The sequence below is a fragment of the Gossypium raimondii genome, chromosome 12 (genome assembly GCF_025698545.1).
Source record: "Gossypium raimondii isolate GPD5lz chromosome 12, ASM2569854v1, whole genome shotgun sequence".
In the NCBI taxonomy this organism is placed as follows: Eukaryota; Viridiplantae; Streptophyta; class Magnoliopsida; order Malvales; family Malvaceae; genus Gossypium; species Gossypium raimondii.
Window position 1 is genome coordinate 6,744,154 of NC_068576.1, and position 20,463 is coordinate 6,764,616.

Sequence of the window (20,463 nt, forward strand, 5' to 3'; positions counted from 1 at the left end):
TTTTCTTTCTCTTGTATTTCTTGTTAATTTTCATACAAAATTTTTGCTAACCCTATTACATAAATCAATTCCTTTATATAGCCCCTCAATCCTTTTACCGCTTTTTGCCTGTCTCTCTTCTTGATATCTTTGGTGGCTTATTGCAAAGTGCGTACTAGAGGAGACATGTGCGACGTCTTGCGGAGGGTTGAACGTGGTGATTCTTGCAACGTGTGTGGGTGCATTGCGATTCTTTGTGATGTGGGCGTGCACGACGTTAGGGTAGTCTTTGTTAACCATTGTTTAGGGTTAGACTGGGATTTGGGGTTTGGTTTAGTGATTTGTGCCTTATTGGGCCAAATGTAATTGGGTTAGATTGATTAATTTGGGCCCCGGGCATCAATTGGGTATTACAAATATAATTTATACTTTTTTTAATATTTTTTAAAAAAAATACGGGTCAGAATACTGTTGGGTCGGGTCGGGTCGGGTGGCGCCTGTCTAGTAGGCACCAATGGAGGAGCCTCATGGAGAGGCGCCAATGAAGGAACCTCATGGAGAGGCGCTAATGGTGCCCTCTGCCCACCGTTGCAACCCCTGCATGCTGCTGCATGTGTTGTCCCTTCATGCTTTTTTTATTTTGCCTATAAGTAATTGCAAATGGTCCCAATGCAATGCCACACGGTAGAGAAAAAAAAAGAGAGAAAGGAGAAGAAGAGAAGGAGAAGAAGAAGAAGATAAGAAGAAGAAGAAAGAAAAAAAAGGTAATGTATTTTTTTAATAAATAATTTTGTTTATAATTTAAAAATTTTATAGTTTGTGAATTTTTTAGGATATATTTTAGAAGATATTGTGAATTTTTTGTTATTAATTATTAATTATAAATTATCTATATTTAGTGTTTATAGTTTAGATTAGAATTTTGTATGAATATTTTAACTTTTTGTATGAATATTATAATTTTTTATGAATATTGTAATGTTGTATGAATATTGTAATTATTTTTAATTAAATTTGTATTTATAGTTTTGGATTAGTAATTTTTGTATGAATATTGTAATTTTGTAATTTTGTATGAATATTATAATTTTTTGTATGAATATTGTAATATTATAGTTTTGTATGAATATTGCAAATTTTTGTATGAATATTGTAATTTTGTAATTTTGTATGAATATTATATTTTTTGTATGAATATTGTAATATTATAATTTTGTATGAATATTGCAATTTTTTTGTATGAATATTGTAATATTGTAATTTTGTATGAATATTGTAATGTGGGGATATATTCATACAAGTTCATCGATGGCATTTGAGACATATGATTATTCATCTATGTTTCACACACCCCAACATACTGTTGAGGAGAATGTTGATAACCGTAATCGCCCACAACGTGAGCGTCGAGCTCCACAAAAATATACCCCTAGAACCACACCATCAAACCATCAATTTTAGGGGTTTTTGTAATAAACAACCATTATCAATTTATGTAATGATAGTTCTTATCTAAATAAAATTACAATGGTTTAAAAATGTTTCCATAACTGCAACAAATTGTAGACAATTTTGTGATTCAAACCATATTTATGTAATGAAGTACATATCAATTTCTACTCGATTGAGACGATTGTCCAACATGGTAGTTTCGGAGAGGGCATTTACTCCGATTATGACCGGGTAATCTACATACGCCACACAAATTCCCGTCAGATTTCTCCCTAATGTCCATTTCGTTATGGATTCTGGATGATTGCGGACGACCTTTCAGGTTTCTACTCAACCTTATGTCTGGGACTAGCTCGAAGGTCGTCGGAGGTACCTCCCAAGTAGATAGGTCAGGAAGCACGGGGAACTCGTTTTCCCATACACGCAACGTGCGTTTGATGGTGTACACTTCATCGATAAATTGTTCTACATTGAGCCCAACTTTAGCACAAGCTGCCACGACATGTGCACATGGAAAATGAAGTGTTTCAAACCTTCTGCAGTCGCACCGTCTATTTCGGAGATCAACTCCGTAGGACCTAGGTGGTATACTGGGTCGACGACCGATGGTCTCTGTAACTCGAAACGTTTCATTATGTCGTGAATATACTTTTACTGTCATCGACCTCGCCATTCGACGGTTTACAACCATTGCATCCCTAATGCCTTCGACAAAGACATGTCCCGCCTCCATCTGGTTCACTTGTTGCTGACCCATTCTTGGCATCAAGGTAGCCAACCTGTAGAACGTTGCCGAGAAGACAGATGAAATTGGAAGATGTCGTGTTTTTAATAACACAGCGTTGATCCCCTCCACTAAGTTTGTAGTCATTTGACCATAACGAAAGCCCTCGTCAAAACTTTGAGCCTATTGCCACGGCTCCATGGTACCCAGCCACTGCTGGAAAGATGTGTTGGTTTGACCCTCCATGTCACTCTCAAGCCGGGCCATTCTTTGGCAAAAAATGTGTGGCTCTAGCTCGTACGCTGCATATGTATTAAAAAAATTTAAGTTACAGTATTGCTCTAAAACATTAAAACTTATATTTAAAAGATAAGGTAATTCTTTACCCATTCTCACAACTTGTCTCTTCCAGTCTGCATTCTTATAATCTCGCTGGAAGTTAGCGCGATGTCTTGGGATGCACGATAAGCAGATCGCCATGGTACACCAGAACGCCTAATGGATGCAATTAATCCTTTCCTTCTATCGAAAATGATGCAAATATTATCATTGCTAATCACATACCTCCGCAGGGTAAGAAAGAACTCCCACGATTCCATGTTCTCCTTATCGACGATGGCAAATACTATCGGAAGTACGTTCCTGTTGCCGTCTTGAGCAACCGCAAGAAGTAAGATCTGTGTGTATTTTCCATATAGCCAGGTTCCATCTACTTGCACAAATGGTTTGCAGTAGGGAAATGCGCACACACATTGATCAAAAGTCCGGAACATCCGATGGAAAATTCTTTTTCTCGATTGTAGTTAGTCATTTGGCCCGTCATAAGATCGTGTCTGCAACTTAATTACAGTCCTCGGCACGTGTTCCCTCATGGCGGCTATCCATCCCTGTAATTCATTGTACGATGCATCGAAATCTCCGTACAATTGCTCCATTGCCATCTGTTTAGCTATCCATGCCTTCCGGTATGATACTCGATACTGGAATCGTGCTTGTATTTCAGCAATCAGTACCGAAACTTTAATGGTAGGCATGTCTTTCACCATTGGCATGATGCATGTACAGATAGTTTTGGAGTCAAGTTTTCGATGATCTTCTGTCATACGTGTTGAAGTGCATGTGTGGGGCCCAACAAATTTTCGTATTTCCCACATCTGCGACTTCTGCATAAATGTAGCTCGTACCAATTGCGACCTTCACGACCTCCAACACTCTCCAATATATAATGTTGGTTTAGACTCGATGACTTTGTAATCTACTGATATATTCATGCTATACCGCTTAATCGCAAACATACATTCTTCCTTGCTTTCAAATCTCTGGCCCACGCGTAACTCATCCGGATCGAATATCGCCCATTCGGTAAGCATGTGGTATTTCAGGTACTCGGAAACTCAATTTGCTGCCGCATCGGGGTCTATTCGAGACATGTGTGCCCCAGGATTATTGTGTATCACAATACGACGAATCTGGTTTCCGACTGAAGAAGCATTAACATTTACATCCTCATTCACCCCTTCGTCGTCAATATCATCCGGGACCTCGTCTGCGTCGGATCACTCTCACTATCCACTTCGTAATCAACAGGATCACTTCTATAGTATACATCATCACCAACCACATCAGTCTCGGCTGCAGCATTAAGGTCAATATTTATCCCATGTATAGGTGATTGACTATCAACATACGATACCGGAGCCACCATACACGACGCTTTAACTCCATCTTCTTCACCTAATGGAGTGGGATCTTCAATTGCCTTCACACTGGCTAACTCAGCAAATAACTGAATCGGTGCATTTTTGTTACTCGAAGTCCCACAATAAAGAGCGACCATTGTTTCCACGTCTTCATCGTCTACAAGTTCCATTTCGGTAAATTTTATTGGATCTGTTGATACTGGAAACTTGTAGAAAACTTTTGATATCCTTCTCCCACAACGTCTATAAATTTTTTCACTAATTTTTTCCTTCATATCATCAAACAAGATATTTCTATCAAATCTCATTGCTACTTGTTTGCGACATTCAAATATATATCCCACAGTTGTTGTTAAAATTTCTCCATCGAAATAAACGCATACAAAAAGCGATTCTCCATTTTCAATACTAGATCGTAAAAAGAATTTCAAATTTCTTAAAACAGTTTCAAAATGTAAACAAAATACATAAAAATTTTAATGCAAAATTTTTCATTCAGAAGCTAACAAAATTAATAACTTGACAAAATAACTTTCAAATAATAAAATTACTAACAAGACTCTACATTCTATTTAAAAAAAAACCAAAATACCTAATTTTTTTCTTCTTTTCCTTCCTTCTTTTCTTCTGCTTTCTTCCTTCTTTTCTTCTACTTCCTTCCTTCTTCTTTCTTCCGTTTCTGTAGTCAAATTTATGTCTGTGTTGGGGGTATTTATAGAGAAAAATCACAGCATTGGCGCCTTTCAGTATGACACCACCATTGGCGCCTCCCAGATAGGCACCACCATTGGCGCCTCCCAGATAGTCGCCAATACTATGTATTATATGGGTTATATACTAACCCGAAAAAGTATAAAATTATATTTTATTCAAAAAAAATATTATTATTTTATTCATTGGCGCCTATCAAATAGGCTCCAATGAAAAAGTAACTTATTTTGGTAAATTTTTTTCGACATCCTATTTCAGTATTTTTTTATACTATTGGTGTAAAAACCGAAATTTATGGTTTAATTATTTTGATAATTAAAATTCTATAATAATTTTACTTGAACCTTAATTCGATTTATAAAAATCAATTCCAAAATAGTATTTTTTAGTACCACTGTTACAAAAATCATCAAATTATAAAAAAAAAAAAAACCTTAACTAGCAAATCAAATATTCAACTCAAACTCAGCTAATAAATAGTGAATTAACCAATTAAAAATATTGGAAAAGCTTGTTCCGAAGGAAAATCTGAAACTGTTGGAAGAAAAGAAAAAGGGATTGACAGAAACACTGTCATTGGACTCGCCCCATAAAACCCTTTTAAAGCCCCTCTAAAGTCTCAGCTAAAAGACTGAATTGAAGGGATATGTCTGTCTCAATCCCTCAAACTGCTTTTTTCTCTCTAACTGTAAGTCTCTTTTGCTCTGTTTATTATTATGTTTCTTCTTTGTTCTACGTTCAGCGAAGATGTGGGTACCGTTGCAGAACGTTAATGGGAGTAGAAGAGCCAACGGGGTGTTAAGGAAACCGCTGATGCTTAGGAGTTTGACGGTGAGAGCTGGTCCAAAGAGGATCTCTTTCGGGGGTGATTGCAGAGAGGCGTTGCAGGCTGGGATTGATAAGTTAGCTGATGCCGTTTCTGTCACCTTGGGTCCTAGAGGTATAACTTGCCTGCCTCTTTTTCTTTTTCCTTTTCTTTCCAATTTCGCATTGTTATAGTTGTTTTTCATGAGCATAGCATTCAAAGTTGGATTAGTGTTAATTGCATTATCAGAGAGAATGCTTTGGTTAATGGGTTCTTAAAGAGAGAATCTTTTACCTTCATTATAATACTAGGATACATTTGTTTGCGTGTATATGTCTTATTTACTTGTTAACTTGATCTTAGATGAAACATTGACCCGAAGCTCATCTCATCTGTCCTATAGGCATCTCAAGCTTAGATGCAGGTGTCCATAGTGTTATTTTTCATTTTAGTTTTAACCCTTAATGCCCTTTGGGAACGTGATATAGTTTACAGTGCCACAGGATTCAGAACCAAGTAAAGATGATTTATTTGTTATTGAATGTGAATGTGTTGTTTTCATTAATTTGGTGATACTGCATGCTTAATGTGAGTTGCTAATCTATTTTAGATGAACCATGCAGGACGAAATGTTGTTCTTTTTGAGTCTGAGAAACTTAAAGTAGTTAATGATGGTGTCACCATTGCTCGGGCTATAGAACTATCCGATGCTATTGAGAATGCAGGAGCAATGCTAATACAAGAGGTCATTCATGGTTGCTAGATCTCCCTTCCTAATCTTTGTATGGTTTATTTTCGGAAAAGTGATCAGAGATATGTAAGTTTTATGTGTTTCAATGCAGGTTGCAAGTAAAATGAATGATTTGGCTGGTGATGGTACTACCACTGCTATTATTTTAGCTCGAGCCATGATCAAGTTTGGATTGTTGGCAGTTTCTTTTGGAGCTAATCCTGTTTCTCTGAAAAGGGGAATGGATAAGACTGTGAAAGAATTGGTTAAGGACCTGAAGAAGAAAAGTTTGCCAGTGAAAGCGAGGGAGGAAATAAAAGGTTGTGTTATTTAGGTTTCATATGGATTTGCTTGATGAGTTTGATCATTTTGAGAAAAAAAATTGATTATATTAAAGTATACCTTCTTTTCATAGCTGTGGCTTCAATCTCTGCTGGTAATGATGATTTCATTGGGAACTTGATTGCGGAAGCTATAGAAAAGATTGGCCCCGATGGAGTAATTTCTCTTGAGTCATCCTCATCATCTGAAACCTTTGTGATAATTGAAGAAGGAATGAAGGTGGTAAAACTGACTCATGCATGCCAGTCATTTTAGAAAGTGTCTAAATGAAACAGTTGATTTGTGCATAACATTGCAAATAAGACTTTTGCTAAAATTGAATATTATTTAGGCTCTATTTGGTTGATTCTTTTACTATTTTCCTGTTGAACTGAAAACAAAGAGCAAATAGCATAATGCAAAAGCACAAACCCAATGGAGCCTTACTCTTAATTTAGAAAAACTAAGGTTTTGTTTTAGATTTATGTCCAGTTTAATCCTTGTCTTGGCGGGATCTCAAGATCATGAAATTTATAGATTAAAATGGTTGAATCTGGTTAAATCAAAAGATGGTTTCATTGTTTGTATAAAAAAAAGAAGATAGTTTCATTTTATCCTGCAGTTAACAGCATGTAGCAGAATTTTACTTTATGACCTAAATTCTTTGGATATCATTCTGAATTTATTAAGATGATTGGACGGTTGCCAATGCTCAGCTGTTGGAACTTTTTTAATCTTTTCTTTTAATATTTCCTCACAGCAGATTGACAAGGGATATATGTCACCCCAGTTCATTACTAATCAAGATAAATCTCTTGTGGAGTTTGACAATGCCAAAGTCCTTGTCACTGATCAGAAGATTTCAAGTGTCAAAGAAATTGTTCCTTTACTAGAAAAGACTACGCAGCTGAGTGTCCCTCTGCTAATCTTTGCGGAGGATATCTCAATGCAAGTGCTAGAAACACTAGTTGTGAACAAAATGCAAGGCGTAATTAATGTTGCTGTTGTCAAATGTCCAGGATTTGGGGAAGGAAAGAAAGCCCTGTTGCAGGACATTGCCCTTATGACAGGTTAAATTGCTTTCATTTTGTCTTCATACAAATTATCCGATGATCAGTGATGGCTTCTAAAATCAAAATGTTTTGCATGTCTGCTTTATATAATTCCACTTCAGCTAAAATTTTAATCCAAGAAAGTCTTTTGTGTAAAAGGGCTGTTTCAACTCATCTGGGTGCAGTGATGTGTTTTGCATGCTACCTTTTTCTTTTCATTATTATAATGTCTAATTTATATGTTGAATTCCCCTAAATCTCCCTAGTGCCTCATTTTATCATCTGAAATTATGAATGTTTCTTTTCATATGCTTGTGAAGATTGTTTTATATACATTGCAATATGACAAGTGTTTCTTCATTGCTGCAATTAGTTTTATGTGCTGGCAAACTGATATATTTCTGTGTCATTAGGAGCTGATTTTCTTTCTGGTGATTTCGGTATGACGCTTGCTGCTGCAACTTCTGATCAGCTTGGTGTTGCACGGAAAGTGACTATAACAAGCAATTCAACAACCATAGTTTCTGATCCTTCTACTAAAGCTGAAATCCAGGCAAGGATTATGCAGATAAAAAAGGATCTAGCAGAAACTGATAGTGCATACTTGTCAAGAAGGCTCTCAGAAAGAATTGCTAAACTCTCTGGTGGTGTGGCAGTCATTAAGGTTTGCAATCATGACACAGTGTATACTGAAATTGAAATGCATAACTCAATGTTTTACCATATCCACATCTTTTTCTGCTTCAAATTGTTAAACACTTTGCATCACAACTGTAGGTAGGAGCGCATACTGAGATGGAACTTGAAGACCGTAAACTAAGAATTGAAGATGCAAAGAATGCTGCATTTGCTGCCATGGATGAAGGGATAGTACCTGGTGGTGGTGCAACTTATATACACTTGTCAGAGCAGATTCACACAATAAAGAATTCAATGGAAGACTCAGATGAACAGATTGGTGCTGATATTGTAGCAAAAGTATGTGACTCCTTGAGATAACTTTATTTTGGAGTCAACCGTCTATTTGTCTGTATTGAGAAGTTATTGTCTATTGATTTTTCATTATCTTTTTGGTGATATTAGATTGATCACTGGATTAAATTTTGAAATTTTTTGTCTGATGGACTGCAGGCACTCCTTGCACCTTCAAAAGTAATTGCAACTAATGCAGGTGTTGACGGAGAAGTTGTAGTGGAGAAGACTAGAAAGCTCGATTGGAAAATTGGCTACAATGCAATGTCTGGAAGATATGAAGATCTAATCAACGCGGGAGTTATAGATCCTTGTCGAGTTTCAAGGTGTGCCTTACAAAGTGCTGTCTCTGTTGCTGGGGTAGTTCTAACCACTCAAGCTATAATGGTAGACAAAATAAAGACACCCAAGCCAGTTGTCCCTCTTGTCCCAGGAATTAGTCCTTGAATAAAAGGGAATAAAACGGAGTAAAAGAAGATAGTGGTAGGTTAAAGCTGAAGAAGAAGCCAGCAAAAGCTGTATTTGCAATGGTTGAAACCAAGCTGTAAACTGGTTGGCTTGGTTCTCGAGAACCAAAATGGATTTTACCATGTGAGCCTCAAATACCATGGTGTACGAGTGCCTACTGAATTGCTTCCTTGTAGCTGCAGTACGTTGTATTTTTCCTGCATCCCCCGCAGCCAGCAGCTCAATTTATTTAGCTGTTTGTAAATTTTATCATAAAGTAATGTAATAGAAACGTCCTGAAACGAGATGAATGTGAATGTTCATTCCATTGGCGTTGAGAATGGCATTGTTGTTATTGAATGCATTGCAGGGTACATGAAAAGCGGGTGGTTCACTTGGTAGCCTCTCTCATGCCATTTTTCGTTATAATGTTTTCTGGTTTTACAGAGCTACGTTTCATTGTCTTCTTAGTGTTAAAAACCATTTCCTGGCATTCAAAGGGTAAATTCAGTTCTTTTAACAGGATAGGCCTATGGACAATAGATTTAATATGATCATTTGACACATTGCAGGAATGTTCTCTTTACTTCTTTCGACTGAAAGGCAATATTTATGTATACACACGCTGTATATGACTATCGGTTATTTCTTGCTGTGAAGTTGTTTGAAACACTAACATACAAACTTGATTATAGGTTGAGAATAAACAACTTCCAACCAGCTGAGAAGTGCATAATCAAAGTTGTGAAATGCACTTTAAGAGCATATACTTCCATTCAACGAAGATGATGCCTGCAAAATTAAAGATCATGGTTTTTTAGGTAGAGATTCTAAGTAAAACAGAATTGATTTTAAACAAAAAAGAACTGAGCAAAGTAGAACCTGAGAGTTTCTTTGGTTCCTCGTCGAACTTTGCAACGGATTGTTGGGAGCCCAAGGCGCTGGTGAGCTTCATACCGATGACAACCAGAGAAACCTGTACAATTATAATACATGTAAGTTCTACCCTCCATGTGTTTGATATATTATATAGTATCCATGGGATATGTTCCTTTATCTCAGTCTTCTTCTATGGTCTTCGTTTTCTTTTGATGATTACTTCCAAAAGCAGCCAACAATAGAGTGGTTTAAAATTTAGGAAATTAAGTACATTAGCATTGAGCACATACCATAGTAAACTCCATCAACTTCAAGCACATCGATCTGCAATTGCATATTATCAGCAAAAAACAAAAAAGACTTGGTTTCAACAAATAGTAGTTTAGTATTTACATGATAAAAGCACACAAGTAATTAGAAAATAAGGAATTAAATTCATAAGGAAAATCCTATTATTATACATCTATGTACCATTGATGTAAACCAGATCCAGTATCTTATACTTTGTCCAGGTCAAAGTATCCTGGACCTTTGACTCTTATATACTGGGATTCAGACTCAGGTGCGTGTAAACGGATACTTGGAAGATAGACTCAAGGTGATTATTAGTGATCAGGGAAGTATATATCCTAGAATTGTTCTTTAAAGCATTCTAAGCCATTGCATTTACGTACTGAAAGCAAACAAGAAACCAAAAAGAAAGGGTTACAGGCACTTGAAGTCCAATTTGTCGAATGCTGTCCATGAGTTCCTGGACTTTGTTAGGATCATTTGATCTGGTGCGCATTAGGGGTCTCCTAATCTTATCAAGTGGAAGCTCCAAGATCATTGGCCCCCCATTTTGTGAGCCACTACCCGGAGGAGCCCCTTTTTTCATTCAATTCCAACAAACAAGAACCAAATCAAATACTTGTACAATTGTGAAATGCTAAATACTATTATGCCAACATCAGTAATCCCAAGGCTATTCCTTTGGAAAAGATATGATCTCATTAAAAATGTTGGAAAACAGAGAAAAGTTGAGTACCGTTTGACGAAGAATGAACGGAGAAGCTTCTCAAGTTGCCGGTGGGCAGTCGCAGAACAAAGCTGGCCATTGTTTTTTAGCCTCTCAGTCTCAGTTGTAGGTGTTGCCTTGTTGAAATGCCTTTTAGTCTTTTACCCATCCCAGCAAGAAACATAGAATTTAATCAGAGCCACACAAAAATGTCCAAAAAAAATCAGAACCACACCAACTTGTTAAGCTTCTGTTATTGGAGTGGCCCAAAAACATTGAATAGCCCAGATCAGGCCTATCATCAGAACCAACCCCAGTTAGCGATTACTTTTCTGTGTTCACTTTCACAGTTTTCCCTTTTAGTAAAAACACTTGGGAGAAGCAGAAAATGATATCAGCCCAAAAATCTATGGCTGCTTTCACCTCTTTCTCTTTTCTTCGGTACTCTTTTATCTGTTTATATTTTGTTAATGTTAAGGACAGAGTGATAAAGTATTGATTCTGGGTATTTGATTTGGACAGTAATTATGCAACGACTGGAAGGATTGTTGCAATTGTGAGAGCCTCACCACGACTCTCTTCTTCTCCCACCTCCATCAATTTTCTAACACCAAATCACTCACGCAGGTATTTTTCTTTTCTTTTTATTTGGTTTGGAAGTTCTCTTATTTCGGCATTCATTGATGATTACTATTATTCTTTTCGTTGTCAGTTGGCTGATCAACGAAATGGGGGTAGAGAGAAGGTTTAATTGGGTTCTAATTATAGTTTTTTTTGGTAGTCTAGCCAGCCAGAGAAGTGAAGAAGAGCTGTACAGATTATATGTTGAATTTTTATTGGCCTTTCTTGATACCTTCGAATCACTCTTTGTAGATATCTATGTCGTGCTAGTCCTACACATGATGAAGAGGCTGCGGCAAAGGCAGCTGCAATCAATGCTGATAATGGAGCTCCAACCATGTATGTATCATCCTTAACACCCTGCTTTGAATTCACATTCCAGTTCTAGCCTGGAATTTGTTATGTATTATGTTGTTGGACCTATATCCGTTTGGGATTTCATCTCCCTCTTAATACGAGTTTCAGGAAAAAAAAATCATAACTTTGGGAATAACTTGAGTTTTAAGCAAGCTATTTGTAATTTTGTATTGCTAAAATTTAGACAGAATTGGCTCTGCTGATAACTTCTCTATGAGATATTGAAGAACGGGGTCACATTGATTCTGCTGTTTATCATTGTACTGGTTGTTGATTCTTTTTTCCCTTCCCATTCAGATTTGACAAGATCATAGCTAAGGAAATTCCTTCAACCATCGTGTATGAAGATGATAAAGTCTTAGCATTCAAAGACATCAGTCCGCAGGCTCCTGTTCATGTTTTGGTGATTCCAAAGTTTAGGGATGGGTTGACACAGCTTGGGAAGGTGTGTTCTAGGCCTGTTATCTATCTAATTTGTTTTATTTCTGTTGTATAACCTGGCTGGACTGAATGTGAATTTTTCTGTTTGAATTGATTAAGTTTACCTTCGCAATCATATATACAAAAAAAAGTTCACCTTTTTCTGCTTTTCTGCATTTTAACCACGTGTAAATGATTCGGATGAACTTAGAGAAGAGCTATCTGCGTACCTGATCCATAAACCTTGCTTTGGTTTTTCTTGAAGCAGTTTCCCTAGATGGAATACTGACCTAGTTTAAATTTCTGGTTACAATTTGTCAGGCTGAACAAAGGCATGGAGAGATACTGGGTCAACTTCTTTATGCTGCTAGAATTGTTGCTGAAAAGGAAGGCATTCTTGATGGGTTTCGGGTTGTTATCAATAATGGTCCTAGTGCCTGTGAGTTATTATCTTGAATCCATAGTTTTGACTTGTTTTGTAGATCAAGCTTCTCACTTGTGTTTATACCTCATTCTCTCTCAGGTCAATCGGTTTATCATCTTCACTTGCATGTCCTAGGTGGGAGACAGATGAAATGGCCACCTGGTTAAAGAGTTGAATTACTTAACGTATGCTTGCAACTTTATGCCTTATATTTCATTTGTTTTATCTCTACCCTCTTATATTCTCATTTCTAGAGTTTGAAATGGCCTAATGTACTTTGAATCTAAAACCTTGGAGAGATGATGAGAAAATTGGGTTTGGTGGTGAAGTTAATTCTTCCATTTCCAAAAAATCGGATCAGGTATGGAGCACTTGGCATTGGCCGGCTCCTATGGTTGGAAACTTGTGACAGGGTTAGACTAGGGCCTGAATTAAAAGCTAGAAAGGTAGAAGAGGATGGTATCATGTTAAGGGTGAGAATACAAGTTTGAAAACCCCTTTAATCAAACCAACTTCAATCTGTTATTGATAACAATTTAGGGTAGAGGGTTATCATATAGCATTGGCTTCAAAATTTTAAATTTAACATAGTCTCCTTGAACATCTTTTTTGATGTCTAAATCAAAAACCAAAAGAATGCAATGAGATTAGACAAAAAACACAGAAGGGGAAAAAAAGAAGTAAATTTGGGTGTAAAAGCCAACCTCCAGATTTGGATCAAACATATTCTTTAACGATAAGCATTTGCTTGACGAGTGAGAGTTTTTGAAATGAAGATTCTATGTTGCATAGTATTTGCTGATTATATTCCTATATGACTGGTGCACAATAGAACAGACTCTGAACTAGACATGGGGTAATTACCCACCAGACCCGACTACTTGCATCGGGATGATCTAAATACAACCAGGCCCATTTATAACTAACAGCAAATTTGACTCCCTACCAATGCTCCTTGTCCTCAAAGGATTAAATGACTGTTGCAACTTCCCAACCGCCTATTAATCTGTTATTGATTTGTTATGCACTGTGTCTTTAGTTTGGTTTTGATTTAGTCTGTTAGGATTTTTGTTTTTGTTTAGGTTCATTAGATTTCAGTTTCCCTACATTAGTCGAGATTCATTATCTTTTGTTTATGTATAAATACTCAATCAATGAACTCACCACCATTTATTCATCATATTCAAGTCCTTAGGTTGGGGAAGGTATCGGTCCATCACACTAGTACTTCAGTTACTGCCTGATTACTACGTTTTTTGGTTCTTGCGAGCTAATATTTGGGCAGGCTCTTTAGCCAAAGTTTATCTATTCAGATTACAAGAAGCTGATTTTAAGAGGGACCTGTTCTTTAGTTGGGATACATGACATATAGTATTCACACGGGACCCCACTAGAAGTTGCAAGGTGTATGCAACCTCTCCCACTTTGGCTATGATCTGCTCAGGAACAAAAAGCTTAGGTCACAAGTTTATGCAAGACCTTGTAGCTACCTGTTTGCTGCCTGTATGATTGAAGTTTTAAATAAATCCACTCTCCCACATGAAAGAAAGACTGTCAGATCTCCGCTTGTTAGCCAAAATCTTCATTTTTGTTTTGAACCCATTGCGAGTAAGCTTAAGCATCCTCAATGCAGCCTCTCTAGCCACTAAGGCTCTGTCTACAATGGCTATCATCAAGTCCTCCCTAGGTAAATAGTGGTAATCAAGTATAAGGGTGAGCAAAACTCGATTTGACTTGAAAAAATCGAAAAGAATTCAAATTTTAAGTTATTCGAATTAATCAAATTATTCAAGTCAACTCGAATTTTTTTCTCGAATTTCAAGTTGGAATCGAGTTTGGTTTTCAAATTCGAATAACTTGAATAATTCGAATAAACCGAATACTAAATTATAATATTTTACATTTTTATCTCAAATTCTCAAATTTTTTTGCTTTTCCCACAACTTTTACTTCCATCCCATCCCCTTTTACCCCAAACCCATCCCCCTCTCCCCCCAAATTTTGTTTTGAATATCCCCCTCCCAAATTTTACTCCCTCAACCCTCAAAACTTTCTATTTTCGCCCTAAATTCTTACTTCTCACATTTTACCCTCAAATTAAAAATTAAAATCATCTAAAAAAATCCCTAAACCTAAATAGTAATAAATTTATCTATAACTACTATTTATATTATTAAATTAAATTTCACATTTTGTACTATTTATATTATTGAATTGCTTAATCATATTAAATCTTTATAATTTTTTGTTAAAATTGATTTATTGATGATACCATAAAATATTTGTGTTAAAATTTTATGTTGGTATCAATTTCATATTTTATCTTTAAGATAACTTTTATTAAAAAAATCATATTTTTACAGTTAATATATTTTTAATTTTAAAATACATAGTCACAAGAATCAAAAGATAATTAAAGCAACTAAGCAAACAAAGAAGCTAACTATATATAACAAATTAATAAATAAATTATGAGGGGTTGAAAGTTAATAGCAAATTTGAATATGGTGGGCAAATTTGATTACGGTGAGTGACAATGATCCAAAATTATTTTTTTTAAATTTAACTCGAACAAATATATTTGATTCGATTCAAACTCTATCTCATTCGATTCGGTTCGAAAAAATTTCAAATCGAATTAGGATGATAAAATATGATTCATCAACTCGATTAACTCAAATTTTTCATTTGATTCGATCAAACATTCACCTTTAATTAAGTAGGTGGGGTCTGGCCATAAACAACCTCATAGGAAAAGGTATTAATAGAAGAATGAAAGGATGCCAATTGAGTCTTAACTTATTGGTATCAGTATTATTGTCAATGCAAGAGGGCATGGGTTCGAATGCACTTAAGCATTTATCATCCTATTTAAGGGTCGAGAGGGTAAGAATAGTTCTATGCCATTTGTATGAAAAAAATAGAAGAAAGAAAGGATGTGTTATATCAGTATATTAGCTTACGGTAACCACTTAGCCCATTGAGTTTTACCAGTCATGCACACCTATTGACCACCTCAATTTGGCCATCAATATAATATGAGAGTGGTAAGATGGTGACAGCTTCAAAGTAGTCACACACACACACACACACATATATATATATATATATATATATTAAAATGTTCTTGCCAAAAGGTGATAAGAAACACCTTGTCCTTATCTGAAACTATAATCCGGGGTAACCTATGCGGCTTAAAGATGTGGTGCACAAACATTTGGGTGATTGATAGAGTTATAAAAGAAATGTGCATACTTTGGCTGTCTATCCATAACTACTAAAATCACATTATAACCATCAGATTTTGAGAACCCTTTTACTAAGTCCATGGTGAAGTCTTACCAAATCTTGCTAGGAATTAGTGGGTGCAATAACCGTAGAAAGCCAAGTTATCATAATTTTGCCTCCGACATATGCTGCATTCCTTTACTCGCTTCTTGATGTCCTCACCCATTCCTTTCCAATAAAAGGTAAGCAGCAAATCTATTTTAGTAGAGTGGACTCCAAAGTGACTCGCAGTAGAACTTGAGTGGAAGTTGTCAGTATGCTCATCCATAAGTTCTGCCTTGTTGCTTGCCACTAGTTTTCCTTTACGTTTCAACAATCCGCCCAGCATGCAGTATTTTGGATACTTCTCAGCTTGCTAAGGCAGCTCAGGTAGTAGCTATGTATTTTCTCTTCATCCAACCAAAAATCCTGTTCTTTTTATAATAAATCAGTACCAATGATTTCACTACATAATATAACTTAATATTAGTTAAACATTAAATAATCAATTATTCAACATTTGCTTACATTTTGCTTTGCATTAAAAAACCATTGAGGACATATAAAAATAACTTTAATGTATAATGAAATTTCATTTAAGCCAATCTATTTGAAAAATAACAAGTATAAGTCGATGAATATACTACACTTAGGTCGGTAGATCATAATAGTCATCTCCAGGTGGTTCCCAGTGGTCCTTGAAGACAGTGTTCGCACTTAGAGGAGTGTTCACACTAAAAAGCGGGTGACCAGTTTTGGAAGTTGAGTAGTTGAGGACAGCCCAATAGACGGGAGGTAGAGAATTGTCTTTAGGCATCCACCTGATGCTTTCTAGGAGTGTCACGTTTCTAGCCAATAGCAACTCAACATGTCTCTTGCAAATTGCTGCTCATCATTGCTTCCACTCCCCAAGCACAATCTATTCAATCCAACATTTATTGCAAATGTTCTAGAAGCCTTCATGCACCTTTTCACATTAGGCAACATGTTGTAAGTAACTCTTGAGCTATCCATTGTCACACCTCTCGATCATTTCACCCCTCGCACGACTCGTAAGCAAGAATGTTTCAAGACAGACCACTTTGTAATCTACCTTTCAACTGGGGGAACAATTATTATACCCCTACTCAAGCTAAACATGTGGCACTCCTAGAAGGCACTGAGTTGCTCAAGATCTCAGACTAGCCACTCGCTTCTTAGTGTGAACACTCTTTTTAGGGACCACTATAACCCATCTGGGCATAAGATATGAAAAGCATATGTATATGAAAGTTATTATATGATGAGCTCATCCTTGATTTTTTATGTTTACATGTATACATGACTAACAAGTTTCTTGATGTTTAGGCAAATTGATGGTTTGGCCGTGTGTCTCCTGCAACTTAAAAATTTGAGAAATAGAATGCTTCGAATTGCTCACACGGGCAGAGACACGGGCGTTTGTCTCAGCTGTGTGTGACACACGGCCTAGCACACAAGCGTGTAACTTGGCCGTGTGACCCCTGCACTTAATTTTCAAAAATTAAATTGTCCACATGGCCTAACACATGGGTGTGTGGCTAGCCGTGTGACCTAAGTCAAAGAGTTACACGGATATGGACACGGGCTGGGACACGGCCGTGTGCCTCACATATAATGCCCACACGGCTTGACCACACGGGCGTGTGTCCCCTGTACTTTGGAAAAATTTTGAGATTTTGTTAAAAATTTCCTGAGTTCCCGATTTAGTCTCGATTTGTTTCAAATGCATAAATTGGACCTCGAGGGTTCATTTAAGGGACAGCATGATTGGATATGATTAGTTTTGGATATGAATAGTAAATAACATGAATTAATTGTATTTATTCTGTAAATTTCGGTAATGCTCCGTAACTTTATTCCGGCGACCGATATGGGTTAGGGGTGTTACAAAAAGGGTATTAATTGTAAAATGGATTGGAATGTAAAATATAAGTTGATAATTTAGGAATTTTATATTTTAGATCAAAATCTCATAGATGCTCGTAGAAAAAAATTACGAAATAGTCCTTAAATTTTGTAACTACTATAATTCAGTTTAGGTAAGTTTGTACGGTTTAAAATTTAATATTTATATGAATTGTTGAATAGTATAACATGACACAATATATATATTCCATTGTTGATAATGAATGATTATTTGAGATATGATATTGAATTTGATGTTTGAATTGGATTGAACGCGGGATAAAATACAGTCGTAATATGGTGTGTTGTAGGGGATTAGAGTGGAGATGGTTTTAGAGTGATGTATATATATTTACCGAGTAAACCGAGATTTAACATTTATTGCGAACTCGTGTTATACACTCTGTTTGGTGTGTTTCGGGTGGACTAGCTCTTATGAGCATTGGTGTGTTTCGGAGGGATTAGCTCATGTGAGCATCTGGTATTTTTTGGATGGACTGACGATGTACTCCTATCCGTAAGTCATTTTTCAAATTGGAAATCTTGGTAAGGTAATTCATTTAATGAATTTGATAGATTTAATATATACTTGAGTATTGAATTGAACGTCTATAATTTATCGGTTGAGATTGTGGATGACAGGGAACCTTTATGGTTTAATTGTTATTGTTTGAATTATTGTATTTATTTCGGTAAGATTTATCATTTTAATACGTCGAACAAACTAAGCTTGATTGAGCTTACTTATGTTATTTAATGTTCTTGTAGATACTCGGAAGGTTAGATGATCAGATAGCACTCAAGTCACACTATCCAACATAATTTGACAGTTTTTGGAATATTTATTTCAAATTATATGGCATGTAATAGGATTGAATGTTGATATTAATGTTTTGGATATGTAAATAGTTAAGTATGATCTTGAATGTATTAGTTGTTTTGGTTGATACTCCTTTTTAGTACTTTTGGTGCCTTATTAGTATATGTTAATGTGGCTATATTTTAATGCTTGTTTGAATGACCATAATGGTTTGTGATGAATTGGTTTCAATATGATCAAGAAATGGTATGTTTTTGAGATGGTATTGAACTAGATATGTATGATTGAAATGTGATAAGGTATATATGTTTAGGTATGTTTGAATGTTTGCAATTGAGGTGCCTTGCATGACATATTGGTTGAATGATCTTAGACTATTGAATTGATCATTTCATGTAGGTTTTAGTCATGTTTTGATGCCTTGATGATATGTACAAAAGGTCTTTAGGTGTTTGCATGATTTGGTGTTGAGAACGGCTTGATTTTGGGCAAAATTATGTCCACACGATCGTGTGTCCCCTATAGGTTCCATTGTATGCAAGTCAAGCTGTTACAGGGCCTAGCACATGGCTTGACACATGAGCGTGTGAGACTATTTCGAGAGTTACATGGCCTGGCACACGGGCGTGTGACTTGGCTGTATGACCTAACTCAGAGAGTTACACTGGTAAGGACACAGGCTAGGACACAACCGTGTGTCCCTATTTCGATTGTTACATGGCTTGAGACACGAGCGTGTGTTTTAGCTGAGTGAGTCACACGGCCATGCGACCCTTGCTGTCCAAATTTTCTGGCTTTTTCTTGAACTTTCCAAATGTTTCCAATTTAGTCTTGGATTATTTCTAAAATATTTTTAGGGACTTGAGGGCTCGATTAAGGGACGTTATGGATGTAATTGAATGTAATTAGATTATGCTTTCATTAATGTATGAAATGAATGATTTAATATTCTGTTTGTACGGTAATACTTCGTAACCCTATTTCAGCTACAGATATGGGTTAGGGGTGTTACAGAAAAATTGCATATGACGACTGATTCGAACTTACTGCTATTCACTTCTTCCTCTTCAAAGGTCGCCTAACATCCCATCTAACTCGAATTCACATATACTTTATTTATTCCCCTTGTTACAAATCCAACATCATATTCAAGAAACTGATTAATAAAATTACCAAATTGACGCGCCACCCAAAAATCTGCAAAAACTGATGGAACTTGTAACGGACCTTCCCCCTATACTAACCGATGAAATAAAATGAGATGCCTGTTGAAGAACCACGACATCCCTTAGAGAACTCTCTTCATATCTAACTCATGATAAAACCGGAACAATCTTCTTTTCTCACTAATATTTGTAATAGAAACTCCTCCCATTGGGTGCCACAGATCTGCCAAAGGGTTTCACGTCGAAGGGAAATGAACCACACTCTTTGTCAAAACCCTTCCAACCAGACATAACCTAAAATCTTCCTCCACTACATGCTCATGTACTTGGTTTTGCATCAGATCTTCCTCATCATCTGATATGCTCAGACTTGCCAATTCTTCTTCCATGATTCCTATTCACATATCTCTTCCCTCCCTAGTCCACGTATCAACAAGAAAACACTAGTCACCTTGCCAAACACTAGACAGAGAAAATAAACGTGCTAACAAGCATACTACTTTTACTTTTCACAAATTATTTCTGATTATATTTTATATTTAAGTTTAGGATTTTAGTGTTTTTTTGTAAAAAAAATTAGTTTAATTAATTTATATTTATTATTTATTTATATTTTCTTTTTTACTTTACGATTTTTATTTTTTTGTTTGTATTCATAAATATCACATTTTTAAATCTCGAAGAAAAGTAAAT

The 20,463-nt window shown here is 36.1% G+C and overlaps 3 protein-coding genes across 5 annotated transcripts; 2 read left to right on the forward strand and 1 right to left on the reverse strand.

Annotated features, from left to right (window-relative positions):
- The first annotated feature begins 5,075 nt into the window (after positions 1-5,075).
- LOC105763057 (chaperonin 60 subunit alpha 2, chloroplastic) lies at positions 5,076-9,257 on the forward strand. 3 transcript variants are annotated; one of them, XM_012581103.2, is made up of 9 exons: positions 5,076-5,254; positions 5,332-5,506; positions 5,995-6,116; positions 6,214-6,421; positions 6,517-6,662; positions 7,183-7,492; positions 7,888-8,138; positions 8,252-8,452; positions 8,606-9,257. In XM_012581103.2, exons 1-9 carry the CDS (start codon positions 5,213-5,215, stop codon positions 8,891-8,893), a joined length of 1,743 nt encoding a protein of 580 aa, XP_012436557.1. In that variant the 5' UTR covers positions 5,076-5,212; the 3' UTR covers positions 8,894-9,257. The 3 variants fall into 3 exon arrangements, with proteins under 3 accessions (XP_012436557.1, XP_012436558.1, XP_012436560.1); XM_012581104.2 differs by having other exon boundaries at positions 7,186-7,492; XM_012581106.2 differs by lacking the exons at positions 5,076-5,254; positions 5,332-5,506 and having other exon boundaries at positions 5,994-6,126.
- Positions 9,258-9,459: 202 nt separating this feature from the next.
- LOC105763059 (sulfiredoxin, chloroplastic/mitochondrial) lies at positions 9,460-10,962 on the reverse strand. Its single transcript, XM_012581108.2, has 5 exons — positions 10,800-10,962; positions 10,482-10,639; positions 10,063-10,096; positions 9,776-9,869; positions 9,460-9,685 (listed from the first exon to the last, which is right to left on the reverse strand). The coding sequence occupies exons 1-5, from the start codon at positions 10,867-10,869 to the stop codon at positions 9,670-9,672; spliced, it is 372 nt and encodes a 123-aa protein (XP_012436562.1). The 5' UTR covers positions 10,870-10,962; the 3' UTR covers positions 9,460-9,669.
- An 81-nt stretch (positions 10,963-11,043) lies between these two features.
- On the forward strand, positions 11,044-12,919 carry LOC105763058 (14 kDa zinc-binding protein). The gene is made up of 6 exons (XM_012581107.2): positions 11,044-11,210; positions 11,292-11,396; positions 11,643-11,729; positions 12,045-12,192; positions 12,489-12,606; positions 12,691-12,919. The coding sequence occupies exons 1-6, from the start codon at positions 11,158-11,160 to the stop codon at positions 12,756-12,758; spliced, it is 579 nt and encodes a 192-aa protein (XP_012436561.1). The 5' UTR covers positions 11,044-11,157; the 3' UTR covers positions 12,759-12,919.
- Positions 12,920-20,463: the final 7,544 nt, after the last annotated feature.

What these genes read in the sequence shown, in the direction of transcription:
- LOC105763057 (XM_012581103.2), top strand. Translation starts at nt 5,213, where the DNA reads ATGTCTGTCTCAATCCCTCAAACTGCTTTTTTCTCTCTAACT. An exon ending in TAATTGAAGAAGGAATGAAG is followed by an intron (nt 6,663 to 7,182) that starts GTGGTAAAACTG and finishes ATTTCCTCACAG; the next exon opens with CAGATTGACAAGGGATATAT. An exon ending in GTGGTGTGGCAGTCATTAAG is followed by an intron (nt 8,139 to 8,251) that starts GTTTGCAATCAT and finishes TCACAACTGTAG; the next exon opens with GTAGGAGCGCATACTGAGAT.
- LOC105763059 (XM_012581108.2), bottom strand. Translation starts at nt 10,869, where the DNA reads ATGGCCAGCTTTGTTCTGCGACTGCCCACCGGCAACTTGAGAAGCTTC. An exon ending in CGTTCATTCTTCGTCAAACG is followed by an intron (nt 10,640 to 10,799) that starts GTACTCAACTTT and finishes GAATGAAAAAAG; the next exon opens with GGGCTCCTCCGGGTAGTGGC. An exon ending in AGTTGATGGAGTTTACTATG is followed by an intron (nt 9,870 to 10,062) that starts GTATGTGCTCAA and finishes ATAATTGTACAG; the next exon opens with GTTTCTCTGGTTGTCATCGG.
- LOC105763058 (XM_012581107.2), top strand. Translation starts at nt 11,158, where the DNA reads ATGATATCAGCCCAAAAATCTATGGCTGCTTTCACCTCTTTCTCTTTT. An exon ending in GATAATGGAGCTCCAACCAT is followed by an intron (nt 11,730 to 12,044) that starts GTATGTATCATC and finishes CTTCCCATTCAG; the next exon opens with ATTTGACAAGATCATAGCTA. An exon ending in GGTTGACACAGCTTGGGAAG is followed by an intron (nt 12,193 to 12,488) that starts GTGTGTTCTAGG and finishes ACAATTTGTCAG; the next exon opens with GCTGAACAAAGGCATGGAGA.